The sequence below is a fragment of the Pipistrellus hanaki genome, assembly GCF_964339955.1.
Source record: "Pipistrellus hanaki genome assembly, chromosome: 17".
NCBI classification, from domain to species: domain Eukaryota; kingdom Metazoa; phylum Chordata; class Mammalia; order Chiroptera; family Vespertilionidae; genus Pipistrellus; species Pipistrellus hanaki.
In genome coordinates, this window is record NC_140519.1 from 42,779,131 (window position 1) to 42,803,676 (window position 24,546).

At 36.5% G+C, this 24,546-nt stretch overlaps 1 protein-coding gene across 2 annotated transcripts in view; it reads left to right on the forward strand.

The window, feature by feature from the left end:
• Positions 1–24,546, forward strand: part of VIRMA (vir like m6A methyltransferase associated) — a 49,448-nt gene that overhangs the window by 11,622 nt on the left and 13,280 nt on the right. For both annotated transcript variants that reach the window (XM_084864629.1, XM_084864630.1), the window contains exons 5-15: positions 957–1,125; positions 3,579–3,701; positions 4,828–5,088; positions 7,125–8,265; positions 11,669–12,160; positions 13,115–13,269; positions 17,276–17,358; positions 20,132–20,225; positions 20,357–20,901; positions 21,444–21,679; positions 22,153–22,405. In XM_084864629.1, the coding sequence (XP_084720755.1) occupies positions 957–1,125; positions 3,579–3,701; positions 4,828–5,088; positions 7,125–8,265; positions 11,669–12,160; positions 13,115–13,269; positions 17,276–17,358; positions 20,132–20,225; positions 20,357–20,901; positions 21,444–21,679; positions 22,153–22,405 (3,552 nt within the window). The remainder of the gene's footprint in view (positions 1–956; positions 1,126–3,578; positions 3,702–4,827; positions 5,089–7,124; positions 8,266–11,668; positions 12,161–13,114; positions 13,270–17,275; positions 17,359–20,131; positions 20,226–20,356; positions 20,902–21,443; positions 21,680–22,152; positions 22,406–24,546) is intronic.

The window sequence follows — 24,546 nt, forward strand, 5'->3', positions numbered from 1 at the left end:
TGGTGTTTAATCCTCTGTGCCCTGTTTAGACTGAAAATTTCCTTCCTTATTTCTTTATCTTCTAATTGGATTTCTGTTTACAATCCCTGGACATAGTCTCTAAGCCTTTTTTCTTGCCCCCAGTTTCCCTTTACTGGAGTTTGCTAGAGTTAGCCAGGAGAATAGTAATTTGTTCCTTATTGTACCTCTAGAAGGGGTTATATTATCACTTATAACTTCATTTTTACCTAACATGGAAGAGTGTAAAGGGAACTCAGAAGTCCGGGGCTAATCCAGGTTTTTCTACTAACACTCTGATTTTCTTATCTGTTGATAATATTTGTTCTGACTATCTCTCATAGTTATTGTGAATATAGAGGAATTATTGTAGATAAGTTCTGGGAAAAAATTTTTATTTTTATTTTATAAGAGTATTGAAGATTAATGTCATTGATAAAGTCTTTGATCATTTTAGGAAAAAGTTTTGCAAAAACAATTTGTTTAATGCTTTTTAAGTACAACATGGGTACATAAAATATTACCTGCATGTTTTAAGTTGGGCATGTAAAAAGAATGCTGTACAATTTTATGGACTTTATAAATGTTGAGGCTGAGCACAATTTATACTTTTGTGCACCTCCATTACCCCTGTAACTATTGGGGTTTAATTAATTAATTGGCAGTAACTCCCACTTAATTTCCTTCTCATTTCTAATCCCTTAGTTAGGAATCTGTTACGCTTTTTGAACAGGATTCACATATGGTGTGGGACTGGTGATGTTCTTGAGACAGGCTTAGAGATGCTAACTCTAGAGGGCCATATAAAGCTGTGCCTCTGGGTGAATTTTCACCAGTATTGACCTTTGCATTTTCAGCATATTTTTAAGGACTTTAGTTGAACCACAAAGTTTTTATATTAATTTACTTGTAGCAGATTAAAACATTAATGTAAAAAATATTTTCCCCTGACAAATCAGGTGAATACTGATGGTTTGGTGCTAAGAGGCTGGTATAATTGTCTGACACTGGCAATCTACGGATCAGTGGATAGAGTGATCAGTCATGACAGAGACTCTCCACCACCACCACCTCCACCTCCACCACCTCCTCAACCACAACCCAATTTGAAAAAGAACCCAAAACATGGTGAGAATTTTAAACTTGCTTTTGTCAGTGACATCATTTATGTTCATTATAGCAGGAAAAGGTAATTCAGAGAGCTCTTCTATCTTTTGAACCTTGCTTAAGTCTTGACAAGGTATTTATCAGTCTCCCATTTTTCCTATAAGAGTTTCTTTTTATATTGAAGTGGCTACATGTTATTTTCTTCCTCTACTTTCCTACAATGCTTTTAAAAAATTTAAATATGTAAATGATAATGTAATCAAGTGGTTATTCATAGTTTACTATAAAAATTATCTCTATAAGAATTGAAAAAGCCCGGCCGGTGTTGCTCAGTGCCAGGAGGTCATGGTTCCATTCCTGGTCAGGGATTCCAGGCTTGATTCCCAGTAGGGGGTGTGCAGGAGACAACTGATCAATGATGTTTCTCTCTCATTGATGTTTCTGTCTTTCTAGCCCCCTCCCTTCCTCTCTTTAAAATCAATAAAAACATTTTGTGGCCGAAAACAGTTTGGCTCAGTGGATAGAGCATTGGCTTGTGGACTGAAGGGTCCCGGGTTTGATTCCGGTCAAGGGCATGCATTGGTTGCTGGCACATCACCGGTGTGGGGTGTGCAGGAGCGGCTGGTCGATGTTTCTCTCTCATCGATGTTTCTAACTCTATCCTTCTCCCTTCCTCTCTGTAAAAAATTAATAAAATATATTTAAAAAAAACAAACACACAAAACATTTTGTGTACAAGCCAGTGATTTATTTTTATAACCCACAAAGTAATCACCCTAATAAATCTTGTACCCATATAACACCATACATAGTTAATTCAATACTATTGACTATGTCCTCTATGTTGTACTTTATATCCCCATGATGATTCTGCAGCCGCCAGTTTGTACTTCTTTTTTTTTAGGCGGTTTATTTTTCCAGAACCAGAATCCAATTAAGCATTTGGTTGTCTTTTAAGTTTTTGGAAACTTAGAACAATCACCCCTGAGGGCCCCCCCCCCCTTTTTTTAAATTAATTTTAGAGAGGAAGCCCCCCCCCCCCTTTTAAATTGATTTTAGAGAGAAATTTTTTTAATTGATTTTAGGGAGGGAGGGAGGGAGGGAGGGAGGGAGGGAGGGAGAGATCAATGATGAGAGAGAATAATTGATTGTCTACCTCCTGCATGCCCCCTACTGTGGGGGTCAAGCCTGCAACCCGGGCATGTGCCCTTGGCCGAACTGAACCTGGGATCCTTTAGTCCACAGGCGGACATTCTATCCACTGAGCCAAACTGGTGGGGCCAGTTTGTACTTCTTAATCCCTTCACCTTTTTCACCCATTTCTGTAGTTCTCCTCCCATCTGGCAAAAGAAAAAATGTTCTCTGTATTTGAGTCTACTTTATTTTATTTTTTAGATTCCACATATAACTGAAGCCAAATGGCATTTGTCTTTCTCTTTCAGACTTATTTCACTCAGCATAGTACCCAGGTGCATCTGGTTTGTTGCAGATAGCAAGATTTTATTGTTTCTTGTGGCTGAATCATATTCCATTATATGTAACCTTCATCCACTTTGTTGAAAATATTAATAGATCAGTCTTTTATTTTTATTTTTTTATTTTTATTTTTTTAAATATATTTTATTGATTTTTCACAGAGAGGATGAGAGAGGGAGAGAGAGTTAGAAACATCGATGAGAGAGAATCATCGATCAGCTGCCTCTTGCACACCCCCTACTGGGGATGTGCCCACAACCAAGGCACATGCCCTTGACCGGAATCGAACCCGGGACCCTTCAGTCCGCAGGCCGACGCTCTATCCACTGAGCCAAACCGGTCCCGGCTAATAGATCAGTCTTTTAAAAGAATATATTTTATTGATTTTTTACAGAGAGGAAGGGAGAGGGATAGAGAGCTAAAAACATCGATGAGAGAGAAACATCAATCAGCTGCCTCCTGCACACCTCCTACTGGGGTAACCAAGGTACATGCCCTGGATCAGAATTGAACCTGGGACCTTTCAGTCCACAGGCCAACGCTCTATGTTAAAAGAACCTGGGATCCTTTAGTCCACAAGTTCTAACTGGTTAGGGCCATTCTTTTTTTCCCCAGAGTTGTATTATGTTGTATTAATGTATTATAATCTAGTTAGCCAGTCAGTCCTTGAAGAATATTTAGGTAGTTTCCAGTAGTTGATTGTTGCACATAAAGCTGGTGTGAACATTCATGTATACCTTCCTGCAGGAAAATAAGTTAATTTCTTTGGGATAATGGCCAAGAGTATACACATTATATTTTGGTATGTGGAAAGTCAGAAATTCTAACTTTCATTAATATAAATCAGCAAAATTTCTATTAGACATCGGGACAGAAAAGTTGATCAATTAATCCTGAAGATGAAAATCTCAAATCACGAGTAGTATTTTTGTCATGCATTCATTTCTCTATACTTTAATAACTTGAAAGTTCCTTTTCTGACTCTAATAAAACTCTAGCTGATGGGGAGAAGGAAGATCAGTTTAACGGAAGCCCTCCAAGGCCACAGCCACGGGGACCAAGAACTCCTCCAGGACCCCCTCCACCCGATGATGATGAAGACGATCCTATGCCTTTGCCAGGTACAAATAAAATCAGTGCTAGTTTTTTAACCCTCTTGATTAATGTTAATAGTGCTTTTTGATTAAAGAAATTAGATGCAGGGGTGGGGTATGGAATCAGGTGGAGGGGAGTTATGGGGGGGGGGGAGAGGAACACCTGTAATAATCTGAACAATAAAGATTTATTATTATTTAAAAAAAAAAAGAAATCAGATGCTAGTAATAAAATCTTGGTGAATGGTCCTCCCCCTTTCTTATTGTGTGTAATTCTTTATATATTTTTTGTTGGCATATGAACATTGCTTTGAAAATAAAGTATTAATGTGTTATAGTGTTATGCACAGAAGAGTATCAGTAAAAATAAGCACTATGTAGTGGAAGAGATAAATTTCTGCATATTTAATAGATAAAAAGAAAACTACTTTATGGTGTTAGAACATAAAATATTATACTTGATTAACTTTGACTATATAAAGTTGTACAGTGTATATTCTTAGTATTTTTTAAAAACAAGCTTTTTATAAAAAATATAAGCTAAATCATTCAAAATGTCACTAATTAATTGCAGTTTCCAATTCTGCTGCCTCATGTTATTTAAACTATTAAAATAATCTGTGCCTTGAGAACCTGAACACATATTTTTGTAAAAAGGACATATGGATGTCCAATAGACATATGAAAAGATGCTCAACATTAATCACTAGGGAAATGCAAATTAAAACCACATTGAACTATCACCTCCCACCTGCCAGAGTAACTGTCATCAGTAAATCAACGAACAACAAGTGTTGGTGAGGATGTGGAGAAAAGAGAACTCCCATGCATAATTTATGGGAATGTAAATTAGTGCAGCCACTATGCAAAAACAGTATGGAGGTTCCTCAGAAATTAAAAATAGAACTATCCACGTCAACAATTCCACTTCTGGGTATTTATCCTAAAAAATCCAAAACACTAATTTGAAAAGAAATATTCTTCCACATGTTCATTGCAGCATTATTACAGTAGCCAAGATGTGGAAGCAATCTAGGTGACCATTGTTAGACAAATGGATAAAGAAGAGATGATAAATATATAATATTGTATGTCAACTGTAAATGAAAAGTAAATTTTAAAAAATAATCTGTGTCTTAAATCAAATTTTCAGTGTCTGGTGACAAGGAAGAGGATACTCCACATAGAGAAGATTACTTTGAGCCCATTTCTCCTGATCGGAATTCTGTTCCCCAAGAAGGTCAATATTCTGATGAAGGAGAAGTAGAAGAGGAACAGCAAGAAGGAGAAGATGATGATGATGTGGATGTAGAGGAAGAAGAGGATGACGATGAGGATGATCGCCAAACAGTAGACAGTATTGCTGAAGAGGAAGATGAAGATGAAGAGGAAGACGGTGAAGATGATGAAGAAGGTGAGTTATATTAGCTAGGACTTTTTGGTTTTAAGTGCTAGAAGCTAATTTGATGTATGTTTGAGCTATGCAAAAGAATTTTTAATAAACACTAGAGGCTCAATGCACAAAATTTGTGCAGGGGTATGCCTTTGCAGCCCTGGCTGCCTCCAAGCCCCAGTTGCCAGGGGACTCGCATCCCTGTTTGCCTCGCAGCCCCGCCCCCTGCTACCTACTACCTTGGCCTGGCACTGCCCGAGTCTCCCACCACACACCCCTGGTTCCCTGGTTCTGCGGAGTCCCCCAATCGATCGCTCCGCAGAGGATGGCCTGGGCTTCTCCCTTTGGGGCCATCTTGGAGCCCCGGATTGATTACCCTGCTAGCCGGTGGCCTGGGCCTCCCTCTGCAGGGCAATTGTGGGGCGATGGCGGGCTCCCCAGGCAATCGCATTGCACCCCCCTTGGCTGGCCTGGCTCCAGAGCGTGTCATAGCGTGGTCATCTGGATGGTCGTTCTGCTGTTCGGCTCTTTGGTCCATTTGTATATTACAATTTTATTATTATAGATAGGCTTTTAAGAAACTCAAGGGTTGGAATATAACTGGGCTTCAAGTCTTGACTAGAGGTTGGATTTCCATCTTTGCTTTATTTTTTTATTTTTTATTTTTTTTTCCATCTTTGCTTTATATTGCTATTTTATATTCTGTCAACTAACTTGTTTTTCTATTCACCCCACAGTTTTAATCCCTCTTTTTATTTAACCAGTTTGCCTGGCTGTATCTCGGTTCCATTTCCAATTTCCTGGGAGAGAGATTTTGTTTGGCTTGCTACACTATAAGTTGCCCTTTGATACCATCAGCTTTGATCAGGGAAGCAGGGTCATGCAGCAAATACATAGTGACTGGGAATTTGGGAGGCTGTTTTTAGAATAAGGAATGCTGTTGTAAGATGGGTGGAATTCCTAAAGATGTCTGCCACCTAGATATTTCAGCAAAAAGTTACATTAGTTTTAGAAGTTCAGGAAGAAAAGAATCTCAGTAGAGAAATATGTGATGGCATGATGCTAAAGACTACTTTAATTAGGCTTTGCTATTTTTAGAAGCAAAAAAAGAGAGATACTCAAGCTGTTGGACTCTTCATTTGTCCAAGAAATGGCATATAATGTTAAAGCATTTATGCCAATGACATAATCTGCCTTGTTTTTTCCTAAAATAGTGAAGATTAGAGTTATCCTGCATGAGAGTGAGGCTCATTTCAGCATCACAGAGGTATAAATAATTAGGTTGAGTGATACTTTTTTTTTGAAAGAAGAGCCTTTAAAAAAAAGTTTATTGGTTTTTAGAGAGGAAAGGAGGGAGAGAGAGAAACATCAATGTGAGAGTGCAACATTGATTGGCTGCCTCCTGTACAATTCCTTCCAGGATTTGTGTTTGCACCTGGGCATGTGCCCTGACCAGGAATCAAACCGACAGCTTCTTGGTGCATGAGCTAGTACCCAGCCACTGAGCCATACCTGCCAGGGCGAGTGATACTTTTTAGCTTCCCCCATTCTCAGAACATCAAGAAATCCTTTTTAGATGTATTGTATTTGACTGGCAAATAGTAGTTAGATTTTGGGCAGGCTGTTTTGTTTTTTTATCAGAGGACACTTTAGTAGAGAAGGTGAGAGAATGGGGATAGTTAATTTCTAATTTTATTTTTGTGAGGAAAAGATACTTGAGGCATATTTAATTGTAAAACTGAGCAGAGGTAATAGAGGACTTTGCTTATGAAGTTTCTTCATAATTATTATTAATATTGGTAATTTAAAAAAAATAAATCTTTATTGTTCAGATTATTACAATTGTTTCTCCTTTTTCCCCCGCCATAGCTCCCCTCCACCCAATTTCCACCCCACTCTCAAATGGTAATCGTTAAGATGTTGGGGCAGAAGTTAATTTTGTTGAGAAAACCATTCTTACTTTTGCCATGCTATTAAATAGATTGTTTTTGATTAATTAGATTTTTTTTTCATTAAACAAAAATGTTACAATATTTAAATATTAAACTAATTTTCAGGGGATGATGGTTATGAACAAATTTCCAGTGATGAAGATGGAATTGCTGACTTGGAACGGGAAACATTTAAGTATCCAAACTTTGATGTGGAATACACAGCTGAAGACTTGGCTTCGGTTCCTCCTATGACATACGATCCATATGATAGGGAACTTGTGCCACTTTTGTACTTCAGCTGTCCATACAAGACGACTTTCGAAATCGAAATCAGTAGAATGAAGGATCAAGGTCCAGAAAAAGAAAATTCTGGGGCCATAGAAGCCTCAGTGAAGTTAACTGAACTGTTAGATTTGTATCGGGAAGACAGAGGTGCAAAATGGGTAACGGCTTTAGAAGAAATTCCAAGTTTAATAATCAAAGGATTAAGTTATTTGCAGTTGAAAAACACAAAACAAGACGCCTTTGGCCAGTTGGTAGACTGGACCATGCAAGCTTTAAATTTACAAGTAGCCCTTCGCCAACCCATTGCCTTAAATGTCCGGCAGCTCAAAGCTGGGACCAAATTAGTGTCCTCCCTAGCCGAATGTGGAGCTCAAGGAGTCACGGGACTGCTCCAAGCAGGAGTGATCAATGGATTATTTGAGCTCCTGTTTGCTGATCATGTCTCATCTTCCCTTAAGTTAAATGCTTTTAAAGCTTTGGACAGCGTCATTAGTATGACGGAAGGAATGGAAGCTTTTTTAAGAGGTAGACAGAGTGAAAAAAGTGGCTATCAGAAACTTCTCGAGCTCATACTTTTGGATCAGACTGTGAGGGTTGTCACTGCTGGTTCAGCTATCCTTCAGAAGTGCCATTTCTATGAAATCCTGTCAGAGATAAAAAGACTTGGTGACCATTTGGCAGAGAAGACTTCATCTGTTCCCAACCACAGTGTACCTGATCATGACACAGACACTGGACTTGAAAGAACAAACCCAGAATATGAAAATGAGGTAGAGGCTTCCATGGATATGGATCTTTTGGAATCCTCAAATATAAGTGAAGGGGAAATAGAAAAGCTTATTAATCTCCTGGAAGAAGTTTTCCATTTAATGGAAACTGCACCTCATACAATGGTCCAACCTCCTGTTAAGTCTTTCCCAACGATGGCGCGTATTACTGGACCTCCGGAGAGGGATGATCCATATCCTGTTCTCTTTAGGTAAGGCTTCTTTGGTTTGGGGAAATTATTTCACAGATGATTGGAGGCAATTAGATGTGGTTGATTTTTTTCTTTAAATGTCTGTGTAATGCATATCTGTGTAAGAATACTAGATACTTCAAAGTAGCTGTGAGACTGAGAAGTACCGTATTTTTCGGACCATAAGACGCACTTCCCCCCCCCCCCCCAAAGTCCCTGCGTCTTATGGTCCAAATATAGCCTACACATATACTGTAAAAAAAAAGTTTTTTTACTTGCCCGGCTCTGTGTGGTCTCTGTGTGCTTGCCTGGCTCTAAAATGGTTCTAAATGCTGCTGTTTACTTTACAGGGTTGATTACATGTGTTTATGACTGTGATGTTGGGTTTGAATGCACATAAAATATTTTAGGACACTATTTGTTTCAGAATCTTTTTTTCTTCATTTCCCTTCTCTAAAAACTGGTGCGTCTTATGGTCCGGTGCGTCTTATGGTCCGAAAAATACGGTATATTACAGTGGGTGAACTATATTTTGTTAGCATTTAAAGTAGTATTAGCAACTTAAATATAGAACTATCAACAACATTGCTTGCATAAGCACATAGATGAGCAAGAATAAAGGAGAAAATGCTGAGTTGCTTCTAGAAAGGTGGTATAAGGATGGGTGACATAGGAAGGAGAGCTTTTCTGTATAAACCTTTTACCTTTATTCCTCTAACATATTGTAAGTTAAATTTATATCTTACTAACTTAATTTTAGAGGCCTGGTTAAACATATCTTGAAGGCTTAATTAGCATTTGTTTCTGCCATCTACCTTTCTTGTTACCTGTTGATAGAGTTTTGCCCACAGTAGATTTTTAAAATTTTCTTTTAATTTTTGGGGCTTTTTAAGGGGCATTTTGTCTGTAAATAATTTTATAACTAATGGAAAAATGCTATTTATATTATTTTATTTCCTATATCTATGATTTATCTGTGATTGAATTTGCCTTGATTTGGGGCACAGTGCAGTAACACAAAATAGGGTATTTGTTCACTCTTAAAGTCTATGCCTGCCATTCTTGTTTTTAGCTGAAACAGATCTTGCCTTAGTTTGAGTTCTTATAAGGAGGAATGAGAGGTAATATTTGCTGGAACAACTATGTGGTATGAGGTCAAGAGTACAAATGTAGGGGTTTGGCTTAGAACAACATATAAAAGAAACCTTATGAATACACAAATATATTGTAGATACACTTTAAGTATGGAGACAGTAAAGGAGGCAAGACAATTCTCACTGATCACTTTATTGTAGGTAAAGTGGGAGGTAAGTCATGCACTGAGGATTGACTGAGGAAAGTGAATGTAGGAAATTTTCAAATAGTCACTTAGGTGAAACTAGTAATTAATGACCTAATAAATCTTGTTTTTTCTACCATATCTGAAGGAGGTATATTTGGGTATCAGACTTTAGGAAATAAAGAATCTGAAATTCTACATTAGAGAATTTTGATTTTGGTTTTAGAATGTGGAAAGATCTTGAATATCTGATACGATATGATCACAGTTGTGCTCAAGGATTATTTGCTGCAAGATGTATTGCAGTGGAAAAAAATTGGAGTTATTGGTTAGATAGGCTGGTCTGAAGATTCTAGGTACTAGGTGTTGGGTTAAGTACTTGGCGTAAATAATGGCATTTAAAGGGAATGGAAAGACAAACATGCTACTATTAAGAGAATCTGTAAAAGAGCAGTTATTGGAACTTGGCAAGTAGGTAAAACACTGAGAGTTAAATATGATTTTAGCTAGGATAACTATTGGAACTGTGGTGGTTTTGTTGACAAAAACTGGTAAATCGGAGGGAGAATGAATTTTGAAAGGAGAAATAATTGCATTTTGGAAGTGTTCATTTGAAATGATGGCCGTGCTCTAATGTCCTGTGTTGTGGTCTCCAAAATTTACTAAGACTCACAGGACTCAGTGTTACACTCACACCTATAATTTATTACAGAAAAAGGATACAAAGCACAATCAACAAAGGAAGAAAATACATAGGGAGAAGCCTGGGGACCCGGTTGTAAGCTTCCAGAGTCCTCTCCCAGTGGAATTAAACAGGACCCAATTAATTCCCCAGAAAAAAATGGTGACAACATGTGTGAAATGTTGCCTAATGAGGAATCTCATCAGAATATCAGCATCCAAGTTTACTGGGTAATAGCTACCCAGTATGTAGCATGTACCAGAATGTCAGACTCCCAGAAGGAAAGCTTACGTTCCAAGCAGCAGCATCTAAACAACTAGATGGAGTTTTCTCCATTAACTCCATTAATGGTGGCGTTTTCCAAAATAATAGAAAATTTAATAAGTAGGAAATTACCCTAAGGCTTCAAATTACATATTGTTTGCACTAACAGTTTAGGCACAGTGAGCATTCTTAACCGCTGGGCAGTGGGAACCCTCCCCAAATTCAAGTCCCAGATGCCAGCCAAAGGCCAATCTTGCAAGCAGTAATCCTTTCTAAGAATAGGCAGTCGAAGGCCTGTCATGTTAACTGTTTTCTGAATAAGGTAGTTCATGATGTTCTTAGAGCAGAGTAGTAAGTATGGAGTTTTGTCTTCTTGAGAATTCTGTTTGCCTTTATGTAATGCTACTAAGGATGTTTATTATTCATGAAGTAGAAGCCTAAATTGAAGCAATAATATTATCGAAGAGGCAATTTTATACTGTGTGATTCCAACTATATATGGTATATCCTGGGAGAGGCAAAACTGTAGAGACAGTGATTTCTAAGGGTTGTGGGAGAGGAAGACATGAAGAGAGGGAATATAAAGTATTTTTAAGACAACGAAAATGCTCGGTAGCATTTGGGTCTATTTTGGGGTGCTGAGTAAATTCAGAATTTTTCTACTACAACTATATGCTATGATTCTTGGATTTGATGAGTGCTATGTACAGTGGTAATTTGATACTAAAATTGATAATTTGACATTTTTTTCTTTAGAGGTACTAATTACCTATTGTATAATAAATCCAAATATACTATATATTTTTTGTAGTATATGTTCTATATTTTTTTAGATACACTAATTCAGACGTGCCATGGGTACATTATGACTATGTTGAAAAAGGAGCATTTGATGATAAATAGCCTGGTAAAAAGGACCGGAATTTAAAGTCAGCATTGATCCTGGAAAGAGAAAACTTGTTAACATTTATTCAACATCTGTTGAATGTTAGCAAGGAAAAAGCCTCACAGAACTTTCACGTTTCTTTGGTCCAGTGGAGGAAAATTTGCTACTCACCTTATGTTTTTAGTTAAAGCAGTATATTGCTGAGGATAAGGATTATGGCCATTGAAATTTTTACCTCTCCTGTCTACTGACTAGTGAGTAAATGAAGAATGTTTCGCCCTGACTTAATATATATCAATTAATTTTTCTGCAGGTATCTTCACAGCCACCACTTCTTGGAGTTGGTTACCTTGCTTCTGTCAATTCCAGTAACAAGTGCCCATCCCGGTGTGCTGCAAGCCACAAAAGATGTCTTAAAGTTTCTTGCACAGTCACAAAAGGGTCTTCTTTTTTTTATGTCAGAATATGAAGCGACAAATTTGTTGATCCGGTCTTTATGTCACCTTTATGATCAAGATGAAGAGGAAGGTCTCCAGTCTGATAGTGTTATTGATGATGCATTTGCCTTGTGGCTACAGGACTCAACACAAACATTGCAGTGTATCACAGAACTGTTCAACCATTTTCAGCGCTGCACTGCCAATGAAGAAACGGACCATTCCGATCTCTTGGGAACCCTTCACAACCTTTATTTGATTACTTTTAACCCTGTGGGAAGATCAGCTGTTGGCCATGTTTTTAGTCTTGAGAAAAATCTCCAAAGTCTTATCACGTTAATGGAGTACTATTCCAAAGAAGCCTTAGGGTAATTCCCTACTTATTCAATTCTCTCTTATATTGGAAAACTACATCATTAATCGGCTAGTTGTTTAGAAAGTGTTGCTTGGAAAGTGAAAACTAGAATTATTGCGTTGAATAACACATAACTTATTAATTTAAGGGTTAGAAGGACAGTAACCTAAAAAATAGAAGAAGTGGCTGTGAAACAATGAAGTGGATCTTTTAGCAGCTTCTTCCTGTCTTCCTGTGGTGCTGACAAAGAGTGCAACTGCGTACTCCTAATTTGTGAGGAGGGGGAATCCCAAGCACAGGAAAATGTACCTTGAGAGTAAGGAGGACTATCTTGCTGTCTTCTGTACTGTATTCATGGCGCTCTGATTCCAGAAGTGCTTTGACTGGATGGGGAATTGAAAATGATGATCATTTTCAAGGCCTGTCCAGTCGGGCAGAAGGTTTTAGCGTATGAGCAGAGAAACATGCTCTTCCTGGCTCGTGTCACACAGAGCAGTGGCATCCAGGTCACTGGCCTTCAGCTGGGTCTTGCTATGACTTCCTGAGTGAGGTCTTTTAGGGAAAGGCAAGCAGCAGAGGTTTCAGTGTGGAGCTGTATCTTCATCAGTCCTGTAGAATGATGATGGCAGCGGGTTGATTCAGCATACTTGTTCCTGTTTATCCAGAGTGGACAAACATTTAATCTTTCATTGCTAATGAAGTATGTGTGTTAATATTTCATTATTCTGATCTTATTTCTTAGAATTTCACTTCCATAGTGATAGGCTTTGTTTATATAATTTTAAGTAGTGTTTTTAGGTGAATTGGAGGTGAAATTTAAAATCTGATTTCTTGTCTTCAGGAAATTACTCAGGTTTTATTGTAAAATTCCTTGGTCTCTTTAAAACCAAGTAGGAAAAAAATGTTTAAAATTATTCCTGAAAAATTGTTTTTGTACCAGAAAGCTTAAAATCTTATTTTGTTTCAGTGATTCCAAGTCTAAGAAGTCGGTAGCTTATAATTATGCATGCATACTTATTTTGGTGGTGATTCAGTCTTCCAGTGATGTCCAAATGCTGGAGCATCATGCAGGATCTCTCCTGAAGCTTTGTAAAGCAGATGAAAATAATGCTAAATTGCAAGGTATGGTACTTGAGTTATTTTAAGCATTTATGATATGTGAAGGAAAAAGCCTTTATATATCTCTAATTAATACTTTGTTATATTTTCGTAATATACCCAATACTCTGTTTTTAACTCCTTGAAAGTACCTTTTATGAAGGCATTTTATATGGTGTTCTTAAAAAGATTTTTTAAGAAATCGCTAAAAGTATATTTTTCTGGAAAGTCACGGAAATTGGTGATTAGTTTAGGTTCCTAATAAAAATGGAAGCAGTAGCCGAGACTGGTTTGGCTCAATGGGTAGAGCGTCGGCTTGGGGACTGAAGGGTCCCGGGTTCGATTCCGGTCAAGGGCATGTACCTTGGTTGCCGGCATATCCCCAGTAGGGGGTGTGCAAGAGGCAGCTGTTTGATGACTCTCTCTCATTGATGTTTCTAACTCTCTATCTCTCTCCCTTCCTCTCTGTACAAAACCAATAAAATATATTTAAAAAAAAAAAAAATGGAAGAAGTAGCCGAAATCAGTTTGGCTCAGTGGATAGAGCATCAGCCTGCGGACTGAAGGGTCCCTGGTTCGATTCCGGTCAAGGGCATGTTCTTTGGTTGCGGGCACGTCCCCAGTGCGGGGTGTGCAAGAGGCAGCTGATCGATGTTTCTAACTCTCTATCCCTCTCTCTTCCTCTCTGTGAAAAATCAACAAAATATATTAAAAAAAAAAAAATGGAAGAAGTAGTTTAAAAACAAACTTAAAAGTTCAGTTCTGTGTATAGTTTGCATGTGTATGTTTTTTTCTATATATGTATTCCTAAGTACAACGCTGTTCTAAGTACAACTTAACCCCAACTTAACCATTTGTGGTTAATTAACGTGTAATCCTTTAAAGTGAAGAATAATGAATATGACTAATAGATTCTAAAGTATATAAATGTGTTGAATGAAGTTTTTGGCAAGCCTTATGTGGGCAGTCTTAAAAAGTTTAAGGTATCTAATTACAGGTTTTTATTCTTTTATTTTGGTTCCTGGCTTGCTGACCTTATCAAGGAGAAAATTTGATAACATTGAGTAAATATTGTAAATAGCATGTAGCTTTTTTTTCTTTTCTTAAAATTTCTTACTTATTGGTTTGAGAGAAAGAAAGAGCGTGTTTCTAGAGAGAAACACAGTTTTTGCATTTTCCCACTTATTTATGCACTTATTGGTTGAGTCCTGATGGGGATCAAACCCGCAACCTTGGTGTATTGTTACGACACTCTAACCAACTGAGCTACTCAGCTAGAGATTTTTTCCTTTCTAACTGTAAATTTTATATGTGATGCTACCAGTAAAAGTTAGGTTGTAAACTCAACTTCCAAACTGGAAATAGATTTCCCCCCCCTGAAGAATGCCTTTATAAAAGGGTACACAGCATCTTCAGAGGTATTATTAATGCTTTACTAATTCTGCCAGTGGACACACTTGTATTTGTTTTATTATTATTCCTTACATTTTTTCACTTGAGCAATATAGTTTGTGTATGTGAGTTAATTTTAAAATGCATAGGAAAATACTCATGTACATAGTCGTGATCCTCATGAAGGAGTGTAGAACCAAGGAAGACATGACAATATTTAGTTTCCTTTAGTCATTGCTATAAAGTGCCTGGAACCTGGTATATTACTTTTTATTTTAGAATGCTTAAAAAAATTTTTTTTTAATTCTACCTCTCTGTCTCCCTTCCTCTCTGTAAAAAATCAATAATATATATATATATATATATATCATTTATTTATTTATTTATTTATTTTAAATAAATCTTTATTCATATTATTACAAATGTTCCTCTCCCGCCCCCCCTCCATTGCACCAGGTTCCCACCCCATCCTCTGCCCTTTCCCCACCCTCCCCCATTGTCCTCATCCATAGCTGCACAATTTTTGGTCAGGCTCTTCCCACATCCCCCATTCCCCTTTTCCCCGAGAATCATCAGTCCACTCCCCTTTCATACCTCTGATTCTATTATATTCAACAGTTAATATTGCTCATCAGGTTTTTTTTAATTCCCTTGGCTTTTAGTTTCACTTGTTGATAGTTACGTTTTTGTTGATCATAATTTTTATCTATATCTTCTTCCTCTTCCTAAAGAACCCCTTTCAGCAATTCATATAATTCTGGTTTGGCGGTGATGAACTCCTTTAGCTTTTTTTTTATTTGTGAAGCTCTTTATCTGGCCTTCGATTCTGAGTGATAGCTTTGCTGGGTAGAGTATTTTTGGCTGTAGGTTCTTGCTATTCATCACCTTGAATATTTCTTGCCATTCTCATCTGGCCTGCATGGTTTCTGTTGAGAAATCAGCTGACGATCATATGGGTGCTCCTTTATAGGTAACTACCTGCTTTTCTCTTGCTGCTTTTAATATTCTCTCTTTGTCTTTTACTTTTGGGATTTTAATTATGATGTGTCTTGGTGTGGTCCTCTTTGGATTCCTTTTGTTTGGAGTTCTGTGCACTTCCTGGACTTGTAAGTCTATTTCTTTCCCCAGGTGGGGGAAGTTTTCTGTCACTATTTTTTCCATTATTTTTTCGGTACCTTGCTCTCTCTCTTCTTCTGGGACCCCCATAATTCTGATGTTGGTTCGTTTGAAATTGTCCCAGAGGTTTCTTACACTATCTTCAACTTTCTGGATTCTCTTGTCTTCTTGCTTTTGTGGAGGAGTGTCCTCTGGCTCTTTGTGTTCCAAGTCTTTGACTTGATTCTTGCGATCTTCCAGTCTGTTTTCAGGATTCTGTATAATATTTTTTTATTTCAGACAATGTATTCTTTATTTCTAGTTGATCCCTTTTCATATCCTCATAGGTCTCATTTATTTTATCGGCCTTTTCTAGGAATTTCTTGAAAAACCTTATAAGCGTGGTTTTGAACTCTATATCCAGTCACTTCTTTTCCTCCATTTCTTTTGTCTGTGATCTGTTTCCTTGTCTCGGCATTTTCACAGCTTCCCTGAGTTGGTAGGGTGGCTTTGTGTGCTAAGGCGTCCTATATGGTTCAGTGGGTCAGCCTCCCAGTTACCTGAGGTGGACAGTCTTGGTGTAGCCCTTTGTGGGCTGTGTGTGCAGTCTTGTTGTTAAGCCTTGCTTGTTGTTGGTATCACTGGGAAGCGTTGATCTCCAAGCCAATTGGCTATGAGGATCAGAAGTCAAAAAAAATTTTTTTTAAATTGATATCAGAGAGGAAGGGAGAGGGAGAGAGAGAAACATCAGTGATGAGAGATGTTCCCTGCATGTTCCCTACGTATAATCCGCCTGCAACTTCGTCATATGCCCTTGACTGAACCGAAGCTGGGATCCTTCACTTCGCAACCTGACACTGTATTCACTGAGCTGACCTGGCTAGGGCTATATTAGAATGCTTTTAAAAAACATTCAGGGATAAAGTATCGGCGTTGGCCATTCCTTTTAGGAAAGTTTCGAGTTAGTTATAAATGGCATATTTCATTCACATCTGTTTTATAAACTGCTTGCTATTATTGTTTTGGGGTGATAGTGTACTTTTAATTTTATAAAGGCAAATTAGGAACATTACAACATTAAAAATTCATGCTAAGGGAAAAGGCACTCAGTAAATGGTCCCCCCATGGGTTTAATCCTGTTAGAAATTAATACATTTTGTGCATGCTTTTTTTAGAGTGTGTGAGCAGTGACAGCATTAGGTGAATAAACTCTGTGTTCTTAGTTTATAAGCAATCAGCTTTATTAAAAATTGTCAGTGTTACAAAAATAATTTAATTAGATTATCTTGTTTAAGAATTATTTACATTTTCAAAAGCCAAACACTAAAAACAGTTGCTCCTTATTTCTAAGCCAGTATATTAGGGCATTTATATTTCATTTTAAAGTTAAGGAATTAGACATAAGTTCATCCCTGTATGAAATTTAGATGATTGAAATCAGTATGGTCTGATAATGTTTATCTTTGGAAAAAAGTACCATTATTTTCTTTGTTGTAAAGGCTCTTATTTTAAAATATTACAACTTACTCTTTTTGTTTTTAAGAACTCGGCAAGTGGCTTGAACCTCTGAAAAACCTTAGATTTGAAATTAACTGCATCCCAAACCTAATTGAATATGTTAAACAGGTAAGTAAAATTAAAAAGTGTCTTTTTATTAATTGTACGGTAGTATATAGTAATGATGCATTAAATCACTGTGTAGATAATGTAGTAATTGATAAATATACTGCTTGATTTACTTGACTTTTATTTACAGATTGGTACATGAATGTAGGTGTGTGTGTATGTACATGAACATACATGCACACAACCTCATGCATTCTACTGCTTTCCACTACCAGATTCTGTCATATTTTTTCCTCTCAAATCAGAATACTATCACCTGTCATTTTGATGACATTTACAAGAGTGTTTTAAAGTTAAATGCTACAAGAATATAACATATAATCATTTTAGTTAAGCTTTAGTGGAAAAGAATTTCCTATAACATTTTTAGGTGAAAAGTGATGGAGTCAGTTTCAGACAGTTTTTAGTGGCGGCTAGTTTTATTTTGTTAATTTGGGATGGTCAGATTTGCAATTTAAGTAATTTGTAGCCATCCTGCCCAGCCTGTGGGCCTCAGTTGGTTGAATGTCATCCTGTGTACCAAGAGGCTGCCAGTTTGATTCTGGGTCAAGGCACATGCCCTGGTTGCCGGCTTGATCCCTGGTGAGGGGCGTGCAGTAGGCAGCCAATCCATTATTCTCTCTCAGTGATGTTTCTCTCTCTCTTTGCTCTCCCTTCCTCTCTAGAAAATCAATAAAACATTAAAAAAATAATTCATGAAAAGTGAAAATCATACTATATAATAAAAGGCTAGGATGCAAATCGACCCAATGGTTGAATGACTGGTCGCTATGATGCACACTGACCACCAGGGGGCAGACACTTACTGTAGGAGTTGCCCCCTGGTGGTCAGTGTGTCACTCAGCCAGAAGCTGGCTCCCAGCTGGCGAGCGCAGCGGCAGAGGTGGCACTAAGGACCCCTCGGGGGATGTCTGGCTACCAGATGTCCCCTGAGGGGTCCCTACTATGAGAGGGCACAGGCTGGGCTGAGGAATGCCCCCCACACCAGTGCTTGAATGTCAACATTTATATAAGTAATTCGTAACAAAAAATTCATTAAAACCATTTGCATTGTTAGTTTTGAATGTTTAAAATTTAGTTACCACAATGTGTATACATACCCATTGAGGCCTCAAAGTGCTTATAAATACATAAAAAGTTTCACACTATAGGGGCAAAATGGACCTTGAGTGATCTTTCATTTAACAGATGAGCTATGTGTATGGCATATATGTGTGTACGTGTGCGCATGTTTATAAACAATCTTGGTCTTGGCAGTTGAAATGTATGCAGTGCATTGTTAATCTGTTGCTATTCTGACCCAGCAACAACGTGTCCATTTGGGTTTATCTGATTCAGAGTTTTCTAAACCGACTTGTCTGCCCTTATCATTTCTTCTTACTCCATCTCTTCTGAGAGTCCTTTCACCTCCCATGGTACCATCATATTCTTCTTTGTTCCTTTCTCTGTGCATCAGGTGACCATCTATGGCCTTTCATTATACTCCGTCTTTAATTAGCAGAAGTATGGTAATGTCCTGTGAATTTAGATGGTCATGTGTTTGGGGTGCTTGTGCATGGTCAGGAGAACATATGAAGTAGCCAATAAATATCAGATGGCCTATGTAAAAGTATTTAACCAAAAAAGAAATTTAGAAATTTAGTTCTAGAAATTTGAATTAATCACATGTTGTAATTAAAAGATTTTTGGTTTTTATATAAATCCTTATCCCATTAATTATGGTTATTATAAGTGACTCTCATTCCAAGATATTCTAAGAACAATTGATCTAAGACTGAAACTTCACTGTGTCGCTCCCTGATGCCTTAGTAATTTGTGGAATTTTTATAAGTTAACAAGGAAGAAATCAGAAGAAAAAATCCTCTTAAGTTGCAAAACTATGAGGAAAGGAATTTAAGTTGTTTTTTTTTTAAGTTAAAATTGAAATAGTAACATTTTAATGTTATTTCTTCCAAGTTTTTTTAAACTATAGGCCGCCCTGTGGAAAATACAAAAGAAAAGAAATTTACTCATAACTACCTGTTGTCAGGAAACATAGTGCTAAGGACATAGCAAGTGTATTCTTATTTCTTCTAACCATGCCCCAGCTGAGCATCATAACTACACTCCTGTGGTATCTGCATTTAAAAAAATGTATTTTATGTAGTTCTAAACATTTATTTCTTCTTCAGTTTTTTTTTTTTTTTTTTTTAAATCCTCATATGAGGATATATTTATTGATTTGACAGAGAGAGGAAGGGACAGAAGAAACATCACTGTGAGAGAGAAACATCAGTCGGTTGCCTCCTATACGTACTCAAACCAGGGGTCAAATCCACAGCCTTTTGGTACACGGGACGATGCTCCAACCGAGCCACTTGGCTAAGCCTGCTTCTTCAGTTTTGAAAGACGTTTATTGTAGCGCTTTGTAAAATTAATCATTGGTCCACTTTTGGGAAAGAGGATGTATAGAAAGAATATGCAGAAAGGAGCTACTTTATATTCTTATTTCAGAGAGTCTCATACATTTCTGTATGTTACTTCTGTTTCAGTACTTGTTAACATACTTGTACTTTACAATTATTTATTTTATTTACGTTATATCATATGGTACAACATATGCCAAAGTTCAGATAACTTCTATAAACTTTATCAGCCTTTTTTATGTTTTAAATTTACTTAAGAAATTTATGTAAGTTTGAAATTCATATTTTTAACTAATGCCTTCTCTGGAATTTTCTCTTGATCTGATAGGTAACAAGAAATTAAACTTTGTTTATTTTTATTTTTAAAGAATATTGATAACTTGATGACCCCAGAAGGAGTTGGCCTTACCACTGCCTTGCGTGTTCTCTGTAATGTGGCATGTCCACCACCCCCTGTTGAAGGTAATACGGCTATTTTAAAACTACCAGTTTTTAAGCCTAGTATGAGTATCATTTATTAAGTAAAATATTCAAAACTCTTAACTGATTATTAACATATAATTAATTAAGTTTTCTTTTCCTCTTATATAAAGGTCAACAGAAAGATCTGAAATGGAATCTTGCTATTATTCAGCTTTTTTCTGCTGAAGGAATGGACACCTTTATTCGGGTTCTACAAAAATTGAACAGTATTTTGACTCAGCCTTGGAGGCTCCATGTCAACATGGGGACTACTCTTCACAGAGTTACTACTATTTCAATGGCTCGCTGCACACTCACTCTTCTTAAAACTATGCTAACGGAACTCCTGAGAGGTGGCTCCTTTGAGTTTAAGGATATGCGTGTTCCCTCAGCACTTGTGACTTTACACATGCTCCTGTGCTCTATCCCTCTCTCAGGTCGTTTGGACAGTGATGAACAGAAAATTCAGAATGATATCATTGATATCTTACTGACTTTTACACAAGGAGTTAATGAAAAACTCACAATCTCAGAAGAGACTCTGGCCAATAATACTTGGTCTTTAATGTTAAAAGAAGTTCTTTCTTCAATCTTAAAGGTTCCTGAAGGATTTTTTTCTGGACTCATACTCCTTTCAGAGCTGCTGCCTCTTCCATTGCCCATGCAAACAACTCAGGTATCACTTCCCTATACCATGCATCTTATAAACGACTGCAGTAACACTTGTTTAAAAGCCAGTGATTTTGTTAAAAAGACAAAAAACCTTCATCCCCTTTCCCTAAAACAGACATAAAATAACCGGATGAGGGTGAGACAAAACTGAAGCAAGTTGGTCATTAAGGGAATATGAGGGTGACATTTAAAATGAATTTTTGTTAATGTGAATTTTAATATGCTGTTATGTATACTTGTACTTCTGTTATTTTTAAATCCCCTTTTCTCTCCTTTATTATGTATTAGAATTTGCCATTTACTAGGTCACTTCACCAATGGACTCTGCTCTACTGATTGCTAACCTGAGAACAATAAGATTTTTTTAAATGCATTGAATTCAAGCAAATGTTTAATTGTATAATAGATGTTTTAAGCACCTTAAATGTTTTCAGCATGCAGTAAAGATGTTCTTTTCATAATAGTTCTTCCTGAACAGTTTTTTTTTGTGACTGTAAATAAATACTTAAAAAATCTACGAACACATACATTATACTTTTTTAACAGGTTATTGAGCCACATGATATATCAGTGGCACTCAACACCCGAAAATTGTGGAGCATGCACCTTCATGTTCAAGCAAAGTTGCTCCAAGAAATAGTTCGCTCTTTCTCTGGCACAACCTGCCAGCCCATTCAACATATGTTACGGCGTATTTGTGTTCAATTGTGTGACCTTGCCTCACCAACTGCGCTTCTGATTATGAGAACTGTGTTGGATTTGATTGTAGAAGACATGCAAAGGTATTTTTCATTTTGCATTAAAGTTTTTTTCAAGTTATTCTTGACACAGACAGATACATATTTTTTTCACTTAGAATTTGGAAACCAGGGTTTAGAATGCTCAGATAAGATTCACAAGTATACACAACACATACACATATACCATATACATATACATACCCCTATATAATGAGTATATTTAGATTATTTTTAATTAGAATATTTTATTTCATTTCATGTGTGAATTGCTTGGAAGGCCTTGATTTTCGGTGTTTGAAAGGTGAACTATAAAGTATTCTGATCTAAGAAAATATGTTATTTAAAATCTAAATTTACAAAATTTTATAATAATTATAAAATTCCAGAGAAGTTGTCAATTTGAAATGTTTTATACAAGATTGGTATAAGTTGATATATGTTGAAAAACAAATATTAGTTAAATAATACCTTAAAATTAAGAACTTTGTTTATTAAATGTATTGATTTTATTTCAGCACTTCCGAAGATAAAGAAAAACAGTATACTAGCCAAACCACCAGGTTGCTTGCTCTTCTTGATGCTCTGGCTTCACACAAAGCTTGTAAATTAGCTATTTTGCATCTAATTAATGGAACTATTAAAGGTGATGAAAAATATACAGAGATATTCCAGGATCTGTTAACTTTGGTGCGGTCTCCTGGAGACAGTGTTATTCGCCAGCAGTGCGTTGAATATATCACATCCATTTTACAGTCTCTCTGTGATCAGGTATTTATGTTTCTTTATAAATTCTCTGTGTCTGTGTGTGTGTGTGTGTGTGTGTGTGTGTGTGTGTGTCTAAAAGCTGTTGATATAACTCTTAGCTGTGAACAGGGAGATCTCACCTGTTTTATTACTCCTGCTGCCGTTTAGAGAGATGAATTTGACTAGGAACCAACAATTGAATGATCTTGAACCAACAATAGAATGACCGGTGCTTCCCAGCTTCCTTTGGATTTGTACTTGATAGGTTTCTTTGAAGAGCTCTTTCCTTTTCTTTATGAAATTACATTCTTTTTTCTTTTTCTTTTTTTTTTTTAAAGCCAAATGCAAAGTGTACACTTTTTAAAAAATATATATATTTTATTGATTTTTTTTTTACAGAGAGGAAGGGAGAGAGATAGAGAGCTAGAAACGTCAATGAGAGAAACATAGACCAACTGTCTCCTGCACACCCTGCCACCGGGAATGTGCCCGCAACCAAGGTACATGCCCTTGACCGGAATCAAACCCGGGACCTTTCAGTCCACAGGCCGACACTCTACCGCTGAGCCAAATCGGCTTCGGCTGAAATTACATTCTTGCATAGTTGCCTTATGTGCCACAGTATTGTGGGGATTTAGTTTTGTTTGGTATGTTCATTTTCCTTCGAATTATATTAAACACCAATTCATTCTTGAATTTGATAGCTTTGTGATTAGTTGAATTAATATCATGATTTCCTGTTAGGACAACTTTTTTTTTTTTTAACATATTAAAAATACGTGTTTTTTTCAATTATAATTGACATACAGTATTTTTTTTTATTAAGGTATTATATGTGTACATATCTTACCATTGCCCCTCCCCCCTGACATACAGTATTATATTAGTTTCAGTATACTACATAATGATTAGACATTTATATAATTTATGATCACCCTAATAAGCCTAGTACCCATCTGACTCCATACATAGTCATTACAATATTATTGGCTGTATTCCCTAATACTGTACTTTATATCCTATGATTGTATTTATAGGTGGCAATTTGTGCATCTTAATCCCTTCCCCTTTTTCACCTGTCTGCCCAACCCACCTCTCATCCAGCAACCATAAAATGTTCTCTGTACCTATGAGTTTGTTTATTCCTTTATTTTTGTTTTGATTCCACATATGAGTGAAATCATATGGTATTGTTTTTCTCTGTCTGACTTATTTCACTTTGCATTATACCCTCTAGTTTCATCCATGTTGCAAATGTCATCAGTTTCATTCTTTTTTTTTTTTTTAATGGCTGAGAAATATTCCTTTAGAACAGTTTTTGAAGACATCAAATGCTACTACAGTTTTAGTGTCTTTTAGATTACTATACTTTATAGATTCTGACTAAAAGTGGTAGTATGTCTTAAAAAAACAAAACAAAATACCTCAAACCTGTATGTTCATGTTGACCAGTGTCACCCCAATAAATTCAGTAAAAATAAATAAATTAATATTTCTCCCAGCTGTCTATGTTACTGACTTTTAGTTTCATGATTTTTATGAGAATTGTTTTAACTTTGAAAGCCTATTGTGATTGGAATCTTTGTAGATTTCTATGTCTAATCACATTCTAGCTTGGCAAAATACTCCTGTCTAATCATTAAATATGATTTTTTTTTTCCAGGCAGAATATTTTTCAGTGTTAGAAAATGATCTTTTTCTAGCTAACAAAAAGTTTGTTTGTTTACATTTTAACTCTCTAGTCAAGAAGGAACAATTTTTGTGTGACTTGTTTTCACAAAAAGGGTACCTGGTGAAAATAGTTAGGGACTGTGCAGAAAGGATATTTTAAGTTCTCATACCTCAAAATGTCCATTTAACTAGTGTTGTGTAATCCATGTTAGCTTTTATGATTATGCTTAAGAGTTCTATAGCATCCTAACTGCTTGGACCACATGGACATTCTTGGCCTCAGTTGTTATATTTCCCTTCTTATTCTAGCTTTGTTTTACAGTTTTACTAAGTAGGATACAGGTTGCAGTATGTTGAAGTTACTAAAGGCTGTGAGAAATACTTAAAATGTTCTGGTAAAATCTACTTCTATAAAAAGAGTAGTAGGAGTTTTTAATTATTATTAGCTAAATTTGCTTAATATTGAAAAATTTGCATTTTAAACGTATAGAAAA